We start from the raw sequence: 22,984 nt of genomic DNA, 5'->3' as shown, positions 1-22,984 counted from the left end.
AGTTTTGAGCAAACATTAGGACTCCAACTAAGTCACAACTGGACCAAGTTACACTGATAACCACTCTCATTAGATCACGAAAGTGCCCTGTTAGGAGCCAAATAAACCTCCAAATAAGCTGCAATACTTAATCAAGAGAAGAAAAGTCTTTTTTTTTTTTGTTATTGTTAAAGCCTTTTTGTTCTTTCCTCTCTCAACTTTTTCTTGAACCCTAAAATAACACTTTATTGGATGGGGGGAGGAGAGAATTGTGTCCTCAGCAGGAATCACAATAAGAAATTATTGCAGAGACAGACCACTGTGGTTACTTTATATGCTGGGGGAGGAAGTTAGACAAGGTTGGAGGGGGTCTTCTCGTGTATGGTATGTATGTTGGCTATCCAGGTAGGGAAGCTCCGATTCAAGGGAGATTTTAGCTGAAATCTGGATGATTGGAAACGGACAAATTTCCAGGGACGTTGGAATCAAACACACCAACCCTCAAAAAAGGGGCAGTAACAAAACCCCAGCAAGTATAGGTGTAAACAGGCCCGTTATGTGTTGTGATCGTACTCTGATAGCACCCAAGATCAAGAAGTATAAGGTCAATGGAGCTACGGCATTTGGAGAGAATGTTACCCAGACTAGCATTTAAATGTTCTTTAATCTCCTACTTCATGTTAATGTTTGCTACCCAATCAGACTATATGCGTCATAAAATCGAATAGTTGTCCACATTATAGTGTAAGAGTTTAACACTCAGACTTACAAAAATCCCTTACTGATCCCACTGCTTTCCCACATCTTTATTCATTGTTAAAGACAAAAGCAAGGCTTGTGGTCATTCAACTGAGGACTGAAAGAAACTATTACCACCTTACACAGTGGTATGAAGTAGTTAGTTACTCAGGGGCCTGTGAAAACCAAAGGCTCACCACTGAGAGCTAAAGCAGTTCTTGCAGTACTATGAGGACAGCAGGGAACCTACCTGCCCCCTCCTTATGATGCCTGTTTTAGATCGCTTCTCAAACACGACCAAGCACCTCTCTTTCTTTTTTTGGTTTTGCATTCCTAATGTGGCATTCCCCCTTTCCAGCCTAGTGTGTGCATAAGATTAATGGACAGAAGAGAAAGTCAAGTTGGTACAAATTCCCTGACCACATGTTCTCAGTGGAGGAACATCATGACAGAGCACTTAGTTCCCCAAATGCTGATGTTAAGGAAATATTCAGGGCTTTAGACCATCACCTTGAGCCTTCTCAAGTCACTGACATTCATACCTACAACTGAGGATTATGTAAAAGAGTAAGTTTATCAAACTGTAATGGACTGATTTAGAATCTTTGTCCAATTACAGACCCCAGCATATTAATATTTTTACTAAGGAATTTTTGGAGATATAAATTCTAAATCCAAACAAAAGCATTTCATGCTGGAAACTTCATGTCTTAAAGCAGCTTTAGGGAGTGACCTGTACACCTGCAAAAAGCCCACCACTCCACACTTCTCTACAAAGCCAGGAGAATGTGCTGAGTCTAAGATCCCTCCTAAATTCTCCACCTGCAACTATCTCCAAAACCTGTGAACAATTTCAGCTGCATCTCAATTTGAAGAACTAGACTTTGCGGTCAGGGCCATGGAAGGCAGTAGCTTACACATCAAGAGTGGAGATGCAGTGCCTTGTATAGGGCTTTGTCACTGCAATACTTGCTTTGGAAGTCAGACAGTTTAACTTTGTGCAACAGAGAAGAGTCTTCAGGGCAAAACTGGAGAGATGAACTATTAATGTCTGAGAGCTGAAGTGTGCCCATCTGTGAATGACTGGACGTATGCTGTGCAAAACTGCAGGTCCTCTGAGGACAATTAAAAGGTAGCCGCAGTAGCCACACATTTAGAAAAACAAAGAAATCAAGCCCTGAAAGAAAGCCCCATTAGCGCCGCTAAGGGTAATATGCTTATTGTATTACCCTGGCATGAGGATCAGACTCTTGGTTTCAGTTTATTGATTTTATTTTTAATTGCACAAAATGTGACATAAGCTAAAGAGAAGACTTGTCCCACAACCTGGCTAACCCAACAAGCAAGGCTGCTTCCCTGTCTACTCAGTGTTCAATAAACCATTTTTACATAGTTGACATCTTAGCGTAAATGCCTCTGTTCTTCTCACCTATGATTATATTTCATGACACAGGGACCCTCATATGTCTTGCTTGCTCTTCACTGCTTGGCACATACACTCAATAAATATTTGCTGAATGAATGGTATAAAATCTTTCTATGATGCCACAGTATTTGAAATTACAACTTTTACTTATCACAAAATATGCCAGAGTGTAGAATGTTGTAATTTAAAAAACATTTTCCCAGGGCACCTGGGTGGCTCAGTCAGTTGGGTGTCTGACTTTGGCTCAGGTCATGATCTCACAGTTCGTGGGTTTGAGCCCCATGTCGGGCTCTGTGCTGACAGATCAGAGCCTGGAGCCTGCTTCGGATTCTGTGTCTCCCTCTCTCTCTGCCCCTCCCCTGATCACTCTCTGTCTCTGTCTCTCAAAAATAAAGGTTAAAAAAAAAATTAAAAAACACTTTCCCTACTGGTGGATATCCACATTAGTCTACCTTTTCATTGTTATAAAAAATGTTACAATAAATATTTTTATGCATGTACAGGTTTTTTCCTCTACTTAATCATTATTTTCTCAGGTTAAATTCCCAGAATCCCCTTTTTATGATTCTCAATATGAAGACCTAAATTATTAATCCACAATAGTATGTGAATGAAATACTTCATAAAACAAAAAATCTTAAGTAAAGTAGAAGTATAGCAAATGAGATACCAATATTGCTTAAATTTGCAACTTTCATAACTAGGTTGATATTACACTGAATCTGGTTGCTTATTACAGATCTTCTTGCTTATTGCCAACTTTTATTTCCTATTTATATAACAATTTCAATCTTTTGTCCTATTTGGTGCAACTATTTTTCCCTATTGTGCCTAATTATTTGTAGTGGCTTTTGCTGTGCATTTTTAAAAAAATTTATAGGATCAAATTCCAGACAGCTTGAGATCTTGCTCTTCTCCAAATATTTCTTAAAGTCTTTATTCTATTTGTATGTTTTTCAAGACCAACATTTTAACATTTAAGCCAGCTGGAATTTATTTTAGCATGGGATGTGACTTAGATATAAACTACATTATTTCCTGAAACTTGCAAGTTGGTGATTTCCAACATCATTTATTAAATAATTATTTTATCAATGATTCTTTGCCCTCTTTATTAAATATTAAATGGGCTTTATTTCAGGGCATCCTAGTCCCTTTTCTTCTAGTCTATTTTACTCTATTTATCAATGCTTATTTTGGCAACAGAACCATACTATCTTAATAACTTCTGTTCTCCATTTTACTCATCCTTGCACACAGCTCATTTTCCCAAAATATTCTTCTATTTTCTTGACTGTTTCTTTTTGAAATTAAGATGAATAATTTAGTCAACTCTTGAGGAAAAAATAACAATTTCCCTGGGATTATATTGCACCAATACTTTGGAACAACTGGTACTTTTGGTTTTGCTAGGAATTTGACATAATTGCCCATTTATGTCAATCCTTAACACCTAAAAAGCTTTGATGTTGTCTTTACAAAGGTCATATACATATCTTAAATTTATTTGTAAGCATCTCACATGCCACTGGGAATGAGATCTTTCATTGTATTTTTCTAATTTGATATCTCCAACAAAAGAAATGCTGTTAATTTTTGAGTATTTATCTTGAATTCATCATTGAACCAACTTTTAAAAATTCTAGTTAATTAAGTATCTAATACAAATTATTAAGTAACATCAGTTCATGCTGGCTGGGTAACTTTTGGCAACACTTTAAATTTTATTCCTCTGCTTCTCTAAGTGGGATGCGCAGGGAGGGTGTGGCACTGATCTCCAAGACAACAAAGAATGCTAACATCATGGGCTGCTGATTTCTTGTCTGTGAAAAACTGAGTTACAGTAATTCATTCAATCTTGAAATAATGAAAAAAAAAAAGACATCGGTAAAATAAGACATTGTAATAGGCTAATTTTAGAGGAAAGTCATGCATGCTTATCTCCTGACTTTATGACTGCTTACTTTGGATAAGATGGTAAGAAACTGATATATCAATTTATTAAGAAATGTGTCTAAGCTAATTACTATGACAAACCTAGTAAATGATACACATTTATAATACAATTCAATTCGTCATACTTGATTACATCCTACCAATCTTCTAAAATGTTTAAATCCACAAGTGCCAAAGAAGAGCAAAAGGAGCTTCTTCATTTTTTGAGCTTTTTCATTTTTTTATTGTGCTTCTCTGAGCGGTGACTATGACAGGACTAAGGAAAGCACAAGGTATTTTCCTCTTTGTTACTTTTATGTCAAAGACCAGAGTGAGTAGTGAGTTTTTAAACACGCAGGAAGGGAGATGTCAATCTTTATTTTGGCCACTGATTTAAAATGAGAAAAATGCAATCAACTGAGAGGGAATTTGTTCCCTGCAGGGACACAGGGGACTATGAACATCACAGGGCAGGATTATGGGAATGGCCTTTAAGCTGCTGGGAAATACTGGAAGGCAAGTAACCAGCTGAGTGGGACACCTAAGCTGTTCCTAGCAATCTCAGAAAACAAAACCCCCAGGTAGAGTGGCTTTGCCTCCAAAAGTCTTTCACCAAGTTATAAAGGTTCTTTGCTTGCGAATAGAGTTAGACTCTAGTTAGACTAGAGTTAATGGTCTTCCAGGACTAAGGGAGAACTAGTAACAATTGCTTACCTTTTGAAACTGAGGTCTTAAAAGCACTTAGATAACACATGTTAAATGATGACTCAATTCACTAACTGCCATGTTACACGTCCTGTGAGCGTGTTAACCTCTCGAGACTATGGAATTGATTTCCAGTTCATTAGAAAATGATGTTTAGGTTAGTATGTTGTGTTTTTTTTTTTTTGTTTGTTTTTTGTTTGTTTTTTTTTTTTTTTAAGGAACTCTAATTCTTAGTTTTGCTTGGACAGTAGATGATTAAAGCAAAAAGTTTCAACACAAAACAGTTCATGGTTAAATGAAATCTATGAAAAACAGTACTCAAAATATACTATGAAAAACAAAGAATTCCAAATATTACTTTTCAAGTCTTTCTAGCATATTTCAGAATTAAATGAGAGTGACTAAAGACTCCATGTATGTTTACAACATTAATTACTAAACAGCTTTTGTATCAGAATTCATGACATTTGTTTACATCACACACAAAAATTGTATCTATTAGAGTACACATCGATGCGCTTCTTACGGAACAAAATAAAAATCAATGCATACCTTTTCCCAGTGCACAATTTCCCAAGCACCATTTCTCAAAACTGGAAAAAGAAAAGGTGACATTTTTAGAAACATTTTTACTACTTATTAAAAGCCTGCTTCTGAGGAAATGATCATTTTAAATGGACAGCTTCAAAAAATGAACCAGCAGCAATTTTTATAGATTTAAAAATTAATTATGACAGCAAAGATGGTATAAAATTACACAAAGAATTAAAAAAACAACCCATGCACATTTTGGATCCCACAATAAAACATTACTAGCAGAGGGTAATCTCACTGGTGCTCAAGGGCTTTCTTGAGCACAAAGAAGAATTACAGGCCACGGCTGGAGGAGAAAGCCACACAAATGATGTGAAAAGGGAGTGACAAGCTAAAGGAGCATTTCAGAAGCCATACAGTAGCAATGTTTAAAAAAAAAAAAAGGGTTTACAGGCACAGAAGAAACAGATTTCACATCGGTTAGTAAAAATTTAACACATAAACAGATAAAGAATTTGCGCCTTTAGTTTTCTAATAGTGCAAAATTGCATAAGTTTCCATATTTGGTTTACTGAGAAGAAATGAAAGAAGAGGCTACTATTAATTTATGATAGAGGGATACTTTATTAGTGTCTTATTACTGCTTCACAGCAGTAACGTTGCTCAGTACATCTTTTTTCATCCCCAGTATGTGTCTGTGGCATAATATTGAATATACCAATAGACACTAAAAGATAAAAAAAAAAAAAAAAAAAAACAGTAAAGATAATAATGCAAGGTAGAAAGTATAGCACTTAGTACTTAAGGAATAGGTCAAGGTCAGTCAACAAATTATCCCCACAGTAAACTTCATGAGGGCAAAGCCAGTATTTGCACCATTTAATAATATTCCCTGGAAACAGCACAGTCCCTGGTGCAAAGGAGCTACTCAGTAAATATATGCCGGAGAAATAATTGATTGGTACAAAACTTTAGATTCAGATTCTTTTGATGTTAGGAAAGTTGAAACCTGAGCCCTCTGAGGTAAATCACAATGATAATAACCTCCAAAATGTTAAACAGCAAAAACAGCATTAGTCACATACCAACAGGTCTTGCAGTCAGTATTACGATATAAATTAGTTTAATGTAAATACAATCTTTTTTGCTTTTCAAAATTCCCTGAATACAAGGCTGTGTCTTATTCATTTTCTCATGGTACCTCACAGCACTCCTAGTAAGACACTCAAATGTTTGTTAAAGAAATGAATAAGTCCAACAATGAATATCCTACAGTGCATTTTGGTGAATCCACTTCATTAAATTAAAACAATAATAATTCCACGTTGAAGAACTAACACTGAAATATTTCCAGTACAATTTCTATAACTATATGACCAAGTTAAAGTTCCAATTTTTACAATATCGTACAGTTATGGGTCAAGGATCTGAACCGCAGGCATCCAAAAGTGATCACTACATTCTAATACAAAACTCTAATGCCCGCAGAGTTTATCAAACTGATCCCAGGACTACACCTGCTCCTTAATGCTGTTCCCTGAGTACAAGAGGGTCAGGGCATGAGACAGAGTAAAAGGCCACGGGTACAGATGTCGTCTGTCACTGCTTAGCAGTGTCTTTCTCACAATTAGTTGTTACAAAGAATAAAGAATAAATGAGAGGGCTCTGCCTTTTAATGGCTTAATCCAGTAGCTACAATATAGTAAGTACACTTCTCAACAAAGACAGCTAGCCAAGTGCTGCTCAAATCAACTATAACTAAGATTAACTGACACTGCATAATGGGGTCAAATTTGCAGTATTTTAAATTAGAAAAATATTATTCAACAGCAGCCAGAGTCCTTTACTGCCATTTAGTTTCTTCTTTTCCTATCTCATATATTCCCCCAATTGCAGTACTTGGGTTTTTAAAAAAATCAGTGCCCAATATTTCTAGAATTGAAATTTGGCATGAAAATGAAGACTTCAGCTTATCTGGAAAGCTCAGAAGGTCACTCAATTCCCGCCTGAGCCTTGAACAGAGCAGTGGCCACCTTTCTCCATGGGGCTCACCGCATTCATGGTTTCCTGTGTTCTCATACCCAGCCTGCTTCCCTTATTTAGGGCAACTGCCTGGCTCATGCCTACGAGGTTTTCTTTTATTAACTGAGGTATAACAAAATGTACAGATCTTAAGTGTTCAATGAGTTTTGAAAACTGTAAACACCTGTGAATCTACCACTCATCACAACACATAAAACTTCAGAAAGATCCCTCACGCTCTTTTACAATCCATCCCTCCATCTCTAGAGGCAAATATAAATTAGTCACCATAGATTAGTCTTACATTTCGTATACATGGACTCATACAGTATGTGTGTATCTGAGATTCTGTCTATCTGTGACGAATCATTAAATTCTACACCTGAAACTAATATTATACTGTATGTTAACTGCAATTTAAATAAAAATCTGGAGAAAGAAAAAATATATTTCTCCTTAAAGTGAAAATTAAAAAAAAAAAGATTTTACATTTTCCTAATTAAAGTAACATGGTGCTGTACTAGATAGATTTCTAGACTCTGTATTTATTTTACTGATCAATTTGCATATCTTCGCAATACATGGCATCTTGATTATTGTAACTTTATGGCAAATTTTGACATTAAGTAAATCTTCTATTTTGTTCTTTTTTTATATAGTTTTGGCTATTCTACGTCCTTTGCATTTCCACATAAATTTTAGAATCAAATCATTAATTCTTAAAACAATACCTCCTGAGATTTTTGATGTGGGGCTTGAGTCTTTCAATCCCTGGGTAACCTCTATCTCTGTATTTATTTACATCTTCATTAATTTTTCTCAGATTTGTTTTTGTAGGTTACCGTATAGGAGTCTTTCATTAGATTTATCTATTGATATTTGATAACTTTTTCTTATATTGTAAATGGTATATTTACTTCATTTCCCACTGGTCACTGGTAGTCTATAGAAATGAATTAAACTTTCATACAATGACTTTGCTATCTTGTAATTTTGTTAAATTCACTTATTAATTTAGATAAGGTTTTCTCACTGTTTTTGTAGCAATACTTTTAAGAAACTTAAATTCTTCTGATTAGTGATGCTATATTGTTGTTTGAGGTGGTTTTATTGTTCTCATATGCCTCACTGTTCATCTCTTTATTTTTAAAATCTCTTCTGCTCTTATATAAAAAAAAATCACTGAAAATTAGGAAGACGTTTTACTACTAAAAATTTCCTGTTGATTCTATGTCTTGAGCATCTCCAATTCTGCATCTCCTCCACCATCACCAACACCAGCACCCCTACTTGAAGCAACCATCATGTGCCCCCAGCTAGAGGTCTGCATTAGCCTCATCATTAGTTTCCCACATTCACTCTTGATCTCTTTCAAATATAGTGTCTATAGCATAGCTATAATAACTATATATAATGATTATCTATATTTGTACAACTATGGATTCTTATGTATCAGTCCACATATCCTTACATACACACAAATATATATATTTATATATATATAAGTGATATATATATTTATATATTATGTTATTTATATATTATATATATTTATATATTATATTTTTATATATTATATATTTATATATTATATATTTACATATATATTTTGTATATTTTATGTGTATATAATATACATATAAATATATATATAATATGTATATTTTATATGTATATAATATACATATAAGTATATATATATAATATACATATATACATATAAACGATTAGGTCACCCCTTGCTCAAAACTCTTCAGCTGGCTCCCCTTGGTTCATAAAACAAGTCCAAACATCTAGAAGGCCTTTGATTAACAGCTCCTGTCTAGTCTACCACCACCTCCCGTAGCTCCCTCTGCCCCTCATACCCTGTGGTGAAGCAACATGCTGTTTCCTGTCTCAAATCCTTTGCACATTTCCATGACTGGAAACTTCTTTCCCTCCATCCTCACCTAGATAACTCCTACATAAGTTCCAGATCTCAGCTTTAACACAACTTTTCAAGGGACACTTCATGACACCCACTCCTTTACCACTCCCCTCAAGTCCAAATAAGCTTCCTGCACTTTTCCTTCAGAGTATTAAGGCAGTTCTACTATGTATGTAGTTAAGAGACAATTTATGTAAGGGCCATCTCCTGCCCAAGGCTGTAAGAGCTGTGACAATGGGAACATTTTCTATTCTGTTCACTGCTGAATACCCCATGTTACAAAAGAGTGATACAAAGGCACTCAGTGAATACTTGCTGGATGGAAAGCTGGATTCACTAATGTGTTTGGGACCATATGAAGCCTCAGTAATAGTTACATAGATTTACTAAAGATACAACCCTGCCTCCCCAGTAAGTCCCATGTTAAAAACAACAGATACACAATGTTTACAAAAGAGCTACATGACAAAACAAGTTGGTAATTCCTCAGAAAGTTAAGCACATAGCTACCATATGACTCAGAAATTCCACACCTAAGCATGTATCTAAGAGAACTGAAAACATATGTTCACATAAAAGCTTGTACACAAATGTTTACTGTAGCATTATTCATTCATATTACCCAAAAAGTAGAAACAACCCAAATGCCCATAAATTAATGAATGGTTGAATGAAATGGGGCACATCCACATGACGGAATATTATTGAGCCATAAAAAGGAATGAAATGCTGATACATGCTACAGCAAAATGAATCCTGAAGTATGCTAAATGGAAGCCAGACATAAAAGGCCACACATTGTATGATCTGATTTGTATAAAATGTCAAGAATAGATAAATCCATAGATACAGAATGCAGATTAGTGGATGTTGGAGGCTTGTGGAAGAGAGGAGTGGGGATTTAATGCCTATATGTATGGAGTTTCTTTTTGGGGTGATGAGAATATTCTGGAATCAGTGGTGATGGTGTATAACTATAAATACATGAAAAAACCAATGTGTACTTGGAAATAATGAATTTATGCTATGTGAATTATAACTCAATAAAAAACAGCTACATTAAACGAAGCCAATGAACCCTTTAAACACTTGCTTAAAATAGACTTCTCAGTTTTGTAAGTTCCTAAAATGATTCCAGTGTATGGACTATATATATATATAGCCAGCGTGAGCAGTTGGAAATGTTTATGTAACCATCGGATGCACTAACATGAGTGTCTTCTGATGTCAGCTCCAGGCCACCCCTTCCAGATCTGTAATCTAAACGAGCCCTCCTTGAAATGCTGCCACTTCGCAGATGTTTGTTCGTTCACATCTAAAAATAGCCCTGAACCACTCTACTGGGTCCCACTGAACAGGATGGAAGTGTCATAACAGGCTTCCCAAACTCAGCAGACCAGCCAGGGAGTCTTTGCTCCACTAATGAGGGTGGGAACGTGTAGTACTTTTGCAGAACCATGGAAAACAATCCTCCAAACCTGCTTCATGTCCCCCTTTTCCCTCTGCTCCTTCCTCGAATCCTTGCTCCCAAGGCTTCTTTCTGCACAATTGAATTGATCTACCTCCTTTCCTTAACCGACCTTTCTGCACTTCCTTCACTCTCAATCCACCTGTCCTCCTACTACCTCCTAGGGGCTCTCTGCCTCCACCCAAACGTTCCCTCAAAATTCATCGTTGAAGAGATACACTGGAAGATGTGGCTGGCTGCAAAAACGTGCATGTCTAAGAAACTTTTAAATACATATTCAGTGGACGATGTTTTCTATCAATTATAAAATCAATGCATGTTTGTAACAAGCTAGATAGAGCTATATAACAGGTGAGCTGACATTCTCTCATCACATGCCACTTTCTTCAGCTGAGGAATACTAATTGATGCATCGTCACATACCTTTCTCTAGACAAACATGAATATACGGGGGTGCCTGGGTGGCTCAGTCAGTTAAGTGTCCCACTCCTGACTTCGGCTCAGATTGCAATCTCATGGTTCATGAGCTCAAGCCCCATGTTGGGCTCTGCACTGATAGTATGGAGCCTGCTTGGGATTCTCTCTATTTACCTTTCTCTCTGCCTCTCCCCTGCTCACTTGCTCTCTCTCAAAATAAATAAATGAACTTTAAAAAAAGAACATGAACATATGGACTTTTGTTTTCTTTTCTCTAAAAATTTACTTCTCTGCAGCTTGGTTTTCCACTTAACACGCCACAGATGCTTTCAGAACAAAGCACAGAGATGAGCCAGTTTTGAAAAACAAGCCACTACATGGATACATCCATTACAATGGGTCAGCTAACTGAACAGTCTTGTAAGCCTCCGTAGAACGTATCCACAAAAAGCTTTATCAAGGTAGAGGATATGGTGCAGCAGAAACATGAAAGGACAGGGAAGCATCAGGAGTCTGAGAAACTTCCAGGCACAGTTCTCCAGGGTCCCTTCACACTCATCTAGGACACAGATTTTGAACCTCCATTAAATGTACAATAAATCTTAATTTTAAGGAAGCCTGGAGAAAAGTTTCCAAGAGGTCTTTTATAGCCCCTAGTCAATTAGCCAAAGCAGACTGTATAACAGGATAAAGCAAGTAAGCCATCAATCTACACACATCCTTAAACTAAGTAGAGAAGCTGGTCTTGGGTGCCTGTAGGGGAGTTTCAAACCCTAGACAGCACTTTATAAATCACCAGCTAGTGCATCTTGTTCTGCTCATGGCCAGGTGTCCCAGAGATAAGCATTGGGTATTTCAGTCCAGCTGTGAAACAGCTCTGGTTTACACAACAGCTAGACACTAATGTATTTAACTATCTTTCTTTTTTTAATTTTTATTAAAAAAATTTTTTTATGTTTATTTTTGAGAAAGAGAGACAGTACGAGCAGGAGAGGGACAGAGAGAGAGAGAGAGAGAGAGAGAGACAGAATCTGAAGCAGGCTCCAGGCTCTGTGCTGACAGCTTAGAGCCCGACACAGGGCTTGAGCTCACAAACCGTGAGATCATGACCTGAGCCAAAGTCAGATGCTTAACCGACTGAGCCACCCAGGCGTCCCTCAACTATCTTCCTCTTGATGGAAATTCTGATTTCTTTTTTTTCCCTACCACCTCAAACAACACCAAAATATATTTATATGACTGTATTCTATTGGACAGGATCCTAAGAGGAAGATTGCTGGCTCTGGGCATTTGTGTTTGTACTTTTATCAGACATCAGATATAAACCACATTACCGGTCCAAGAATCATGTGCAATCTATACTCTCACATGCAACATATGAAGTTCACTGACTAAACCTAGACAAGCGCAAATTGTTATCAATCATTTGGTTTTTGGCAATCTAAATGGGTATTTGTTATGTATTCTGAAGGCTATAGTGGCCTGGATTAGTCAAAGCGTAAATTACCTTTATGTCTCTACACTGAGTTAGAATTCTAACCCAGTGTGGTAACATTGCTTTGAATATACTACAGACCCTCGCTGCTCAACCAGTGGTCCAGGGACCTACAGCATCATTTGGAGGCTTGTGAGAACTGAGAATAGGTTTCTACCTTCTCCTTTTCCCTTTCTTTTGTTCTTGAACTATAAAACTAGAACCAGAAATAAAGACCGGAAGTGCATAGCTTTCTTCAAACTTGAGGCTAGACCCATCTTAGGATACAGAATTCTGGGGAAATTGAAAATCAGCTCATGACATATAAAATGCTTCTGTACAAATGAAGGCTTGAATACTGGCTAAAGATAAAAGTCGATCATATAATTCACTTTGTCTCTACTTCAGAACTGGTTCCTAAACACCCAACCATAGAACAATTAAAATAAGCAATATCACGTGTATTATGCTGGTGACTGAAATAACAACGCAGTTATTTTTAGTCACTGACCTCCTCTGACCTAGCTCCAACCACGTTTAGAGGAAGTGAGAAATTACGCTGGGTGCTTTTCTGAGCTTTTAGCTTTTCCGGGACCCAAAGTACTTACCCCATACCTCTAGAATATCAGTTTAAGAAGGTGAGCTGTGGGGATGATTAGTGATGCCTAGTGAAGGGGGCTGAAAGCAAGCCATGGCAGAATTGAGAATGGCCTGTCCTATGGTGGTGCATTAATGGCTCATTCCTTTATTGTTTTTCATTTTTTAGTTTTTTTTTTAATGTTTATTTATATTTGAGAGAGGGAGAGAGAGAGAGCGAGCAAGCATGAGCGGGGGAGGGGCAGCAAGAGGGGGTGTCAGAGGATCTGAAGCGGGCTCTGTGCCGACGCAGTGAGCTTGATGTGGGACTTGAACCCACAAACCATGAGATCATGACCTGAGCTGAAGTTGGACGCTCAACCAACCGAACCAGCCAGGCGCCCCTAGCTCATTCCTTTAAATGCTAAACTCCTCTCTCTGCAGTTCCAGCCAAACACACCTGCTACAGTTTTCACCCGGGCTAATTAGTCTGACAGCATGCAGAAGAGAGCTCAGACTTTCAACAAATACCTCAAACGTAAGTTTTTACTTAGCAGGATACTCCTTAACAGCTTTGTTGTAATGGATTTCTGTCTTGAAATGAAAACATTCTGTTAGAGTCCCTTGAGAGTTCCCTAATCAAAGGCCCTGGAGAAACTGGCAGGCTCTCAGGACCCAATCAAACGCTGCACAGGTACAGGTGCTCACTTAGAGTCTAACACTGGGCTTCTCAGAGAGAAGCTGTCACCACTGTAAATGAAAGAGTTCATCACTGGGGCTGTTACTGAAAGTCGCTGGGGTGCCATTCGTGGGCAATCATGCTACTTCTTTAAGTGGGTAACAAGAGGCGAGTTATCCGAAAGGATGATGGGCACCAGCGAGGTCACAGAGGATGGAGAAACCATCCATAGAAACCATCCAGAGAAAACGTGGTACACTCTGGTTTCTACTTGGTTGTAAGCATTAGAGAGGAGTTTCAGTGCCTTGAGGAGGACAGGGCAGTGCTGAGACTGTGCCTTTGAGCTTCGCAAAGAAAGAAAACAATCATACCCATATTAAAGCATCAATTCAGTCACTATGTAGACCCTTGCATTCCAAAGACAGTTTTAAGGCAGAAACCTCTCTGCGGCATAAGCTGACATTGCACAAAACTCTCCTGTGTGATATCTGCACGGTCAGTGAGAAGCCTGCTTGGGATTCTCTCTCCCTCCCTCCCCTGCATGTGCACTCACTCTCTCTCAGAATAAATAACTTAAAAAAAAAAAAAAAGGCAAGTCAAGCAACAATCTGCTTGGAGTCCGCCAACTCAAAAGACAAAGGGAACTTTCTGAATTCTGCTCTTATCCCTGTTCTACATATGGCTTTTCCATCGGTGATACTACTTCTATTACCCACTTACAAAACTTGTAACAATGGGCCTCACTGGCAGCATCAGTGTCCCTGAGACCTTCTTAAGAATGAAATCCTGGGGCCCCTGGGGAGGCCTACAGAAACTCTAGGGGCATCTCCCAGAAAGCTGTTTTTGACCAGTGACTTATAAAAACGAAAACATGGGTGAGATGATGTGATCAGACAGCATGAGGATCAGCAATCCCCTTTTCTCAAAATGTTTCCCCTCAATCCTGCTCACGGAGTCATCTATCATTCGCTTTTTCCCTCACTGACTTGAACAATTCCTTGAAGGAAAGATCTCCCTCCACCGCCGCAGTAATCAATCCATCCCACCATTCTTGCACTCAGGCTCTAGCTCTGCAGCTTAGAGCTGGGGCACCTGGAAGACTCACGACTTCTTAAATGCTGGACGTAGTGGGTGTCACAGTCTAATTTGGTGGTATTTGCTGCTTGACGAGGTTCCTTCTCCTTTGCCGAGCCCACGTGGATCTGTTCGCTGTGCATTTTCCTTTGCCTTCCCGTCATCATTGCCTCACCCCTCTCCTTGATTCAGCAAGAGTCGATCTCTTGGGGCACCTGGTGGCACAGCCAGTTAAGCATCTGACTCTTGATCTCAGCTCAGGTCATGATCTCATGGTTTGTGGGACTGAGACCCATGTTGGGCTCTGTACCAACAGCATGGAGCCTGCTTGAGATTCTCTCTCCCTCCCTCCCTCTCTCTCTCTCCCCCTCCGGCACATGCTCCCCCGCACACTCTTTCTCTTTCAAAATAAACTTAAAAAATAAAAGTTAATCTGTCTGCTCCCCACACCACCCCAAATTCTTCTTTCAAAAGCACAACTGGGAACATAGCCATGCTCTTCAGTATTTCTTTCCAACTTCTCCACGCTGGTTTTCAAAAGCCTCCAAAAAAGGACCCTAACTTGCCTTCCTATGCTTGCCTCCACTGCTCTGTGATAAGTATCTTATGCTCTAGCTGAAATAGACTATTTCCCAGAATACATCTCAGGCCTTCCCACCTCCTCCTGAATCACCCGCTGCTACCATTCCAATAGCTCTGCTTACTGAAAGCCCACTCGTCCTTCACGAGCCTGGAAAATGACATTTTGGAATTCCCACCTCTCTCATTTGGTCCCTTCCAGTTTTTCGATCTTGTATCATAGTATTAGTGGGCATCTTATGTCTCTGCCAGATCATCATTTCCTGTAGAACAAGAACGCAGACTGGTTTCTTTCTGTGTTTTCTGCACTGGGTCTTATACAAGGTGGATGCTCGGTGAGGATTTTACTCAAGTGAAATAACTAATGTTCGAACTTTGGATCACACCTGTTTTTCCTCTTTAACAATGGCCCTAAATTTCCTCAGTGGGTTTTTGCTCCTCAGTGTGCAACTTTTATTTATGGGACAAATGGAAGACAATCTGGGGTTGTATTCCCCTCATATAAATGCCTGGTCTCCATCCAGAGCTGTTGCTGAAAATACCTAACCAGTTCAATTTATACAACTCTAAGATCTTTGTGATAGTTTGAACATATTAACGGTCTTACAAGTGTCTGAAAACATTATTTAGGCCATACATGTGCTCCATTTTTAAGCCCGATGTTTAAGATCATGGAAGCACTAGTTTCTAGGAACTATTTATAGGTAAGACAATGCACATGTGGCAGAGTATATGTTCAGGCCTACTGCACAGACCAGATGTGGGGAGACCTCCAGGGAGACAAAAAGGCAGCACTCCGGCTTTTTCAACAAGCAGGACGGTGGTACTACCTTAAGTCCCTTAGCATGGGATGAACTTAACCGGATGGATTCAGCCTGATGGTAGGCCATTTCAGGGTTAACGTCCTGAAACATATTCCACCCAGGCCAACTCAACACCTTTTTCACAAAGGGCTTTAAAGGTGAAATGGTTTCCAGTGGGAGACAGGCAACACTGTGCCCTGCAGGGAAGAAGCCCCTTAGTGGCTATCAGCCAGTACCAACTCAATTCCACTTCTGAAAAGGCTGATGTAGCTCCAGGGAAGGAAGACACAAGTAAAGCTGAGATCTCCTATTTTTAGCTACATGCCTACTTGTTGTTGTCCTTTTCTACATTAAAACTGAAAAACAACTATTAAAAACCTACTCTAGGGGTGCCTGGGTGGCTCAGTCCCTTTTAAGCTTCCGACTTGACGTCAGCTCAGGTCATCTCACGGTTCATGGGTTCAAGCCCCATGTTGGGCTCTCTTCTGACGGCTCGGAGCCTGCTTGGGATTCTCTCTCTTCTTTTCTCTCTGCCTCTCCCCTGCTCACGCACTCTCTTTCTCTCAAAATAAGTAAACCTTAAAAAAGTTAATCTCATGTCTGCTACATGATAGAGCAATGTATGAAACAATCCAACTAGGAATTTCTGGTGGTCCTCGTTCAACTATGGCATCAGATCAGGTGACTGACGGGCTGCCAGGTGTCACAGGTGGCTCCCATCCATTCTCCCCTGTGAAAGGTATACACTCCACCCTTCAGGGAAGACAGCCAAACCTGGGATTTTAAAAAAGCAAATATGTTTCATTGGGGGACATTTTTAATTTTAAGATCCTAAATATCTCTCTCAGTCTGCACCTGAACCCCATTTTTCCCCAGGCGTCCGTATTGTGATCTTGTGTGAAACTAGTGTTCCACTTGAAATGCTGGCATGCTAGCCACAATAGCATTTCAAATATATGTTTATGTATTCAAAAGAGAAGCAGCTCAACCACTATAATAAATTCATAGAGATTGTCTTCAATTTACGTATCATAATGATAATAACAAATTTATATTCTACAAATTCCTGCCAAGCTAAATTTGGCAAAACCACCCAGATTAGGGAAAGCTATGAGAGACTGCTTCCAGTGTGTGTGTGTGTGTGTGTGTGTGTGTGTGTGTGTGTGTGTGTGTGTATACACATGGAGTGAGGTATATCAAATACCGTGAGTTCAAATATAGAGGAAGAAATCAGAGAAAATGAAGGTAAGTTTAGATGCAAAGAAAACCAGGGCATTCTGAATGCCCTGCTCTGGAGCAGTGCTCTGGAGCTCTGGGTAATGGAAGTGATAAGTGGACCCAGTACTGTGTTCACAGGAGGCAAAGCAGAGTAAAATGATGATATGATGGCTTCAACAGACAAGGTGCAGAGGCAGCAAGAGCTTCTGTCACATTAGCATTTTATCAGTGCCTGCAGAACAGTCTGGGACACAGTGTTTTGAAAACACTGCTCTTCATCTTGCTTACAGCCCAGATAATGAATTTCTAAGGCGGCTCCTTTCATTTCTAGTCTCTTCTTGCTTTTTGTCTGTACTCAAGTCTATAGATGGAGAGTGGTTCATTCATCCATACAGACAGGCCCCTGAGCTAAGAGACATGGGGAACAGAAAGATGAGTAAAAGGGCCCACCTACCTAGTACACACAAACCATCACATAACAAAAACACGGGAAGCAATCACAATTTACTGGGAGGAGCGAACCACAAAACTCAAAGACTCACTCATCCTCCCTGGACTTCTGGCCATCAATTTACACTGCTCTCCCTCAGCAACCAGGACCTCAGAGACCAATATGCAATTTTGCACTGGCCAGCACGCTGAACCATTTACCTAAGCAACTTCTCTATCTCTAGGACAAGAAATGCCTTGTTCCCATAAGTACTGATGATAGACGCAAAATGTAAAGTTTATGAAGTCATGCATTAGGTCCTAAATCCGTAATTTAATCCCTGCTTGGAATCATTAGTTCATGAAAATTATGCATCAGACAATCTCCAGTTAAATGGTTGAAAATGTTGTAAATGAAATTATGAATTTATATTTCTGAAGTCATTAGGGAATGACAGAGATAAAAGTCACTCTTGAGTGTTTCAATGTAAAATGAAGAGACAAAATATTTATTTCTGTAAGAATATATGATTAATATTTGAATCTGACAGAATGGTGTCCTCTTAAGTATTACATGGTCTTGATAAACATTTATAAAATGAAAATTTAAGTTAAATACTTCAAATGTCTGTCAAAAATTAATTATCTTTCAAAAATACCCCCCTTCCCACTCCTACACCCATTCTTGCCTCCAATTCAGGAAGGCAAATTGAATTTCATTCTGGTCTAATGACAACAGATGGCTTTTATATCAAGCAATTTGAGTTATCTGACAGCAAACAGTATCCTACTCAAACATTTCTGTTACCTCCTATTAACTAACTACAATACAAAAAGACAACCAACATTCAGCTAGGCAAAGAGGAAAAAAAGAAAAGTCTACTCCCTCAGAAAATAAATTCAAGTATCAAACTAAGAGCCATAGTTTCTTGGAAATAGAATTTTCAAGTTTTCTGCTGACTTGAAGTGGTTTTTATAGCTACTAAGCTCTAATATTTTATTTTTGACATGAGTTTTATGTCACTACAGAAGCTTTCTCTTCTTCATTTTTAGCCAGAGAGCTAATCTTGTTAATCCAGGATAAACTGATGAACCAAGAAACAATATTTTCTCTAAATAGGAAGAAAAGTGAGTATTTCTGGCAGTAGGTAGTACCTGGAAAATTGGAAAACCCATCAGTACAAGGTGTGGTAGCCTACAATCATCTTAGCTATGATGGCTGCTCTTCAATCGTACAATGTTGACTTCTTGGGCCAGTGCTTGAAAATAAATAACTGCTAGTCCCTGAAGATAGCCCTTTGCTACAAGATACGCTATGTATTGGAAAAAAAAAAGTTACATATTTTTGGTTCAAAAGATGCTCTGAATATTCTAAGCAACATGGCAACAAGCGCAAATGTATTTTCGCACATTGTCCAAAATACCAGAACCTGTAACGTGTGGATTTTTTTCCCCTTTCAATTCCTAATGGTTGTCTCTTCACACCCAAATTCCTGGAGTACTTTGTCCCCAGGCTTCTAAAAGCTTCCTATTCCATTCCACTCTGTTCTTTCAACTTTAATCTGGATGGTCATCCTGTCTCTTTTCCACTTGTAAACCTTCAATAGCTACTCAGTACACTCAAGAAAAGTTGGAATCTCCTTGGCTTGGCATTCAAGCCCTGGAAAATTTGACCCTGACCCTATTTTTTAATCATGTGTTTGCTTCCCTTTGATATGAATCTCCTTTCTTCATCTGGCAATCTGGTAACAGTTCAACAAAGCAATCCAGAAGCCTTTTTCATCTCTGTTCAGGATAACCTCTCTTCCCTCTTTCCCAACACACATGTAATATCTTCCCCATTTGGATGCCTCTGCTCATCCAAAGTGCTCCCCAAAATTCAAGATCTCAAATTACCCCACAATTTCCTTTCCTTCTCTTGGACCCATATAGTATTTGACATAGGAACCATTATTTGCCACAAAAATCTACAGAGACATTGAGATCATGTATGCCAAAACTTTCATTTTCCACACAAGATCATATTTTACCCTTGGGCTTTTATATAGTTCCCATCTTATGCTTTTTCATATGTCCCATAATAAATATTATAAGCTCAGTAAATATTTTGTAAACATATTAGAGGATACTTTAATTAATGTACCTTTCACAAATGTATCAAAAATCAGCAGATAATCCCTTTAGTGGAAGGTAAAAGCAGATGATCCCTTTGGAAGAAAAGCAGGGTGTTTGGCAGAGTCCCATAAAAATCACAGCAGTATAAAAATACTGTTTTTAATCACCAGCTGATTTGGGCACACATGACTGATCCTCATCACATTAGGAAACTTCAGAGAGAAATGAGATTCTCAGATGGGGCAAGCTCAGGGATGGGTAAGGTGTCTATTTCACGTGATCCTGGGTATTTTTTTTTAAGAATATAAGAGCATTATGGTCTATTTACTTGTGTGAGAGGTCATTTTGATTCTTGCTGTGTCAAAATGAGACCCACAACAAAAAAGCCAGGTCAAAATGCCATGTACTTCCCAGAAGCTGGCCTGGTTTTTGTTTTATTTATTTCTGGAGCATATATCATCTGTGTGTACAGTATAACACAAAGTGTTTCCAACATGCCTTTTAACAAGTAGCTTCACATCTGATTATTTTCTATAAATCTTACCTAGAGTAACATCTATTGATCACTAACAAAATATAGACATTTTGCAGCATTTAAACACAACTGATTTCATGGACAGTACTCAGGAATGCATTGCTATGAGGCACTTACGCATATTAAAAATGTTATCTTTCAGAAGTATTACTACTGTAAATCACTCTAATGTGAATTTAAGTATTATGCTAATAAATACTACCAAAAAAAAAAAAGTCTCCCCTGGAACAAAAACTTAAGAGATACAAGGTATTTAGGTATTTTCAATTGAATTACATTTCATTGATGTGATCTATATATATTACCAGAGTGTATTTGACAGATAAGAGAAATTAAAATGTAAAATTCCTACCTTGTGTCTGTTTCTTGTTCACTGCATTATCAGCTTTATGTCGTTTCTAAAGTTTAAAAGCAAAAAACAAAAACTGTGAAAAAGTGGATGAGATGAATAAAACAAAGTAGCATCTTTATACAAAAAATATTTCTTTTAATTTATGTTTCTCAAGGCTTTTATCCTTTTATACCCATATCAACTTTATAAGCATGCTGGGGTGTGCCGATAAGAAGAATCAGAGGGTATGTGGGAATTTTAAAATTGAAAACACAATCCATAGAATGTTCATACAGTATTCCTCTTCTGGGAGCACAGAGAAGGGTCCTCAGAAGCATCCTACATTATTATACAGGTAAGACTAAAATTTTAATGTACTAGAAAAGGCTGATTTAGCCTTTTACTTAAATAATTCACTTAAAAAAGGCAACTGCCCAAGAGAATTATCTGTAATAACTACCGTTTAATAATGGTACTGAAGTATTTTCAGCTTCTTATGAAATTCCTTATCTAATTAGGCCAAGTACATCTTCCATAATTTAATGGCATGCTGATGTCTGCCAATGACTAGAACCAAACACATATACCATTTTCATAAAGCTTCTTCTATCCACTGCTTCTGAATGGTCCCTTCTCCCCATTATGAACCATTTAATCACAGGATCCTATTCTCCTTCCTCTTGAAAGCATCAAAAAAAAAAAAAAAGGTAAACAGGTGTGTTAGCTTAAGTCTAAGTGGGTGAGTTTGTATATGTGCTGCCGAAGCGAGCACTAAGTGGGTGAGTTTGAAGAGTCACATAAGCCAAGGTTTTGGAGCAGAGAGTAAAAGAAACTAAAGATCAGAGGAAAGGTGAGAATTTGAGTGGCCAAGGGAAGCTATCTTGTCTATGGTTCAACTAGAGGTTTTTCATAGCTTCTGTCTAAACTTACAGCATCAAGCATAACACATCAGCCTCGGTTGACGTTGCAGGAAAGTGTTGAATTTAACTAACTCTGAGCTCAAAGATTCTATCATATAAAGCTCAAGGTCAGATTTAGCTGCATATACATGACTTTAAGGTGGGTTGGAATGCACATAAAACAACTGAGTTCCTAATTTTTTCATTTGAGAAGAAATACAGTTTTTAGAATCACAGTACACAAATGACAATACTCTCCAAGAGAAAAGGCCAGAGTTGTGGATTAGCCCTCCTCCCAAACACAGCAATACTCAGGAGGGATGACATAATAGCAGGCAGTGTGAACTCAGTTCAGCCAAACAATCAGCCACTGAACTGTACAAAGTGCAAACAGGGCATTCAAAACGCCTCTGTGGAAGGCTTGTCGAAGATAATTCTTGCCATATCCATATGTAGGAACACACTACAATTCTTTCTCAGAACAAAACACTCACTAACAAAACTGGAATAATGTAGACTTTCATTAGGCAAATTACTGCTTCCAAAAGTAAGCTTATGATTTACCAGCAAATGTTCTTAAATGAATTTTTAAAGTTTGTCTAAATTTGTAGCATTAGGGGCACCTGGGTGGTTCAGTCAGTTGAGCGGCTGACTTTGGCTCAGGTCAGGATCTCGCTGTTCCTGAGTTCAAGCCCCACGTCAGGCTCTGTGCTGACAGCTCAGAGCCTGGAGCTTGCTTTGGTTTCTGTGTCTCCCTCTCTCCACCTCCAACCCCCCTCAAAAATAAGTAAACATTAAAAAAAAATTCAAATTTGTAGAATCAGTAGAGAATATTTTACAATTGATAAAACTCTAAAATACTCTTGTTAACAATGATCTTAATTAGAAGGTAACCCAAAATAAATTTTGGTTCAAAATAATAGTCCAAAGCAAATTTAGATATTTGAATGAAGTACAAATACTTCCAAAACAATGCATATCTATTACAGACAATGGTTAGACTTCCAACTGAAGGAGACAAATAAAAGCTAATTAATGAAACATTCCACTTAAACAGGAAATTTAATCTTAGTGAAACCTAAGGAGATCCTAAACATTACTTTCCATCTACAGAGAATTCT

The 22,984-nt window shown here is 38.2% G+C and overlaps 1 protein-coding gene across 5 annotated transcripts in view; it reads right to left on the bottom strand.

Moving 5' to 3' along the window:
* Window positions 1–22,984, bottom strand: part of ATP8A1 (ATPase phospholipid transporting 8A1) — a 230,889-nt gene that overhangs the window by 166,510 nt on the left and 41,395 nt on the right. For all 5 annotated transcript variants that reach the window (XM_040484736.1, XM_040484719.1, XM_040484746.1 and 2 more), the window contains 2 exons: window positions 20,986–21,031; window positions 5,336–5,376 (listed from right to left, as the gene is read on the bottom strand). In XM_040484736.1, the coding sequence (XP_040340670.1) occupies window positions 5,336–5,376; window positions 20,986–21,031 (87 nt within the window). The remainder of the gene's footprint in view (window positions 1–5,335; window positions 5,377–20,985; window positions 21,032–22,984) is intronic.

Source organism: Herpailurus yagouaroundi, unplaced genomic scaffold, assembly GCF_014898765.1.
Source record: "Herpailurus yagouaroundi ecotype Mexico unplaced genomic scaffold, PumYag 28, whole genome shotgun sequence".
NCBI classification, from domain to species: Eukaryota; Metazoa; Chordata; class Mammalia; order Carnivora; family Felidae; genus Herpailurus; species Herpailurus yagouaroundi.
This window is presented reverse-complemented; position numbering and strand designations above follow the sequence as displayed.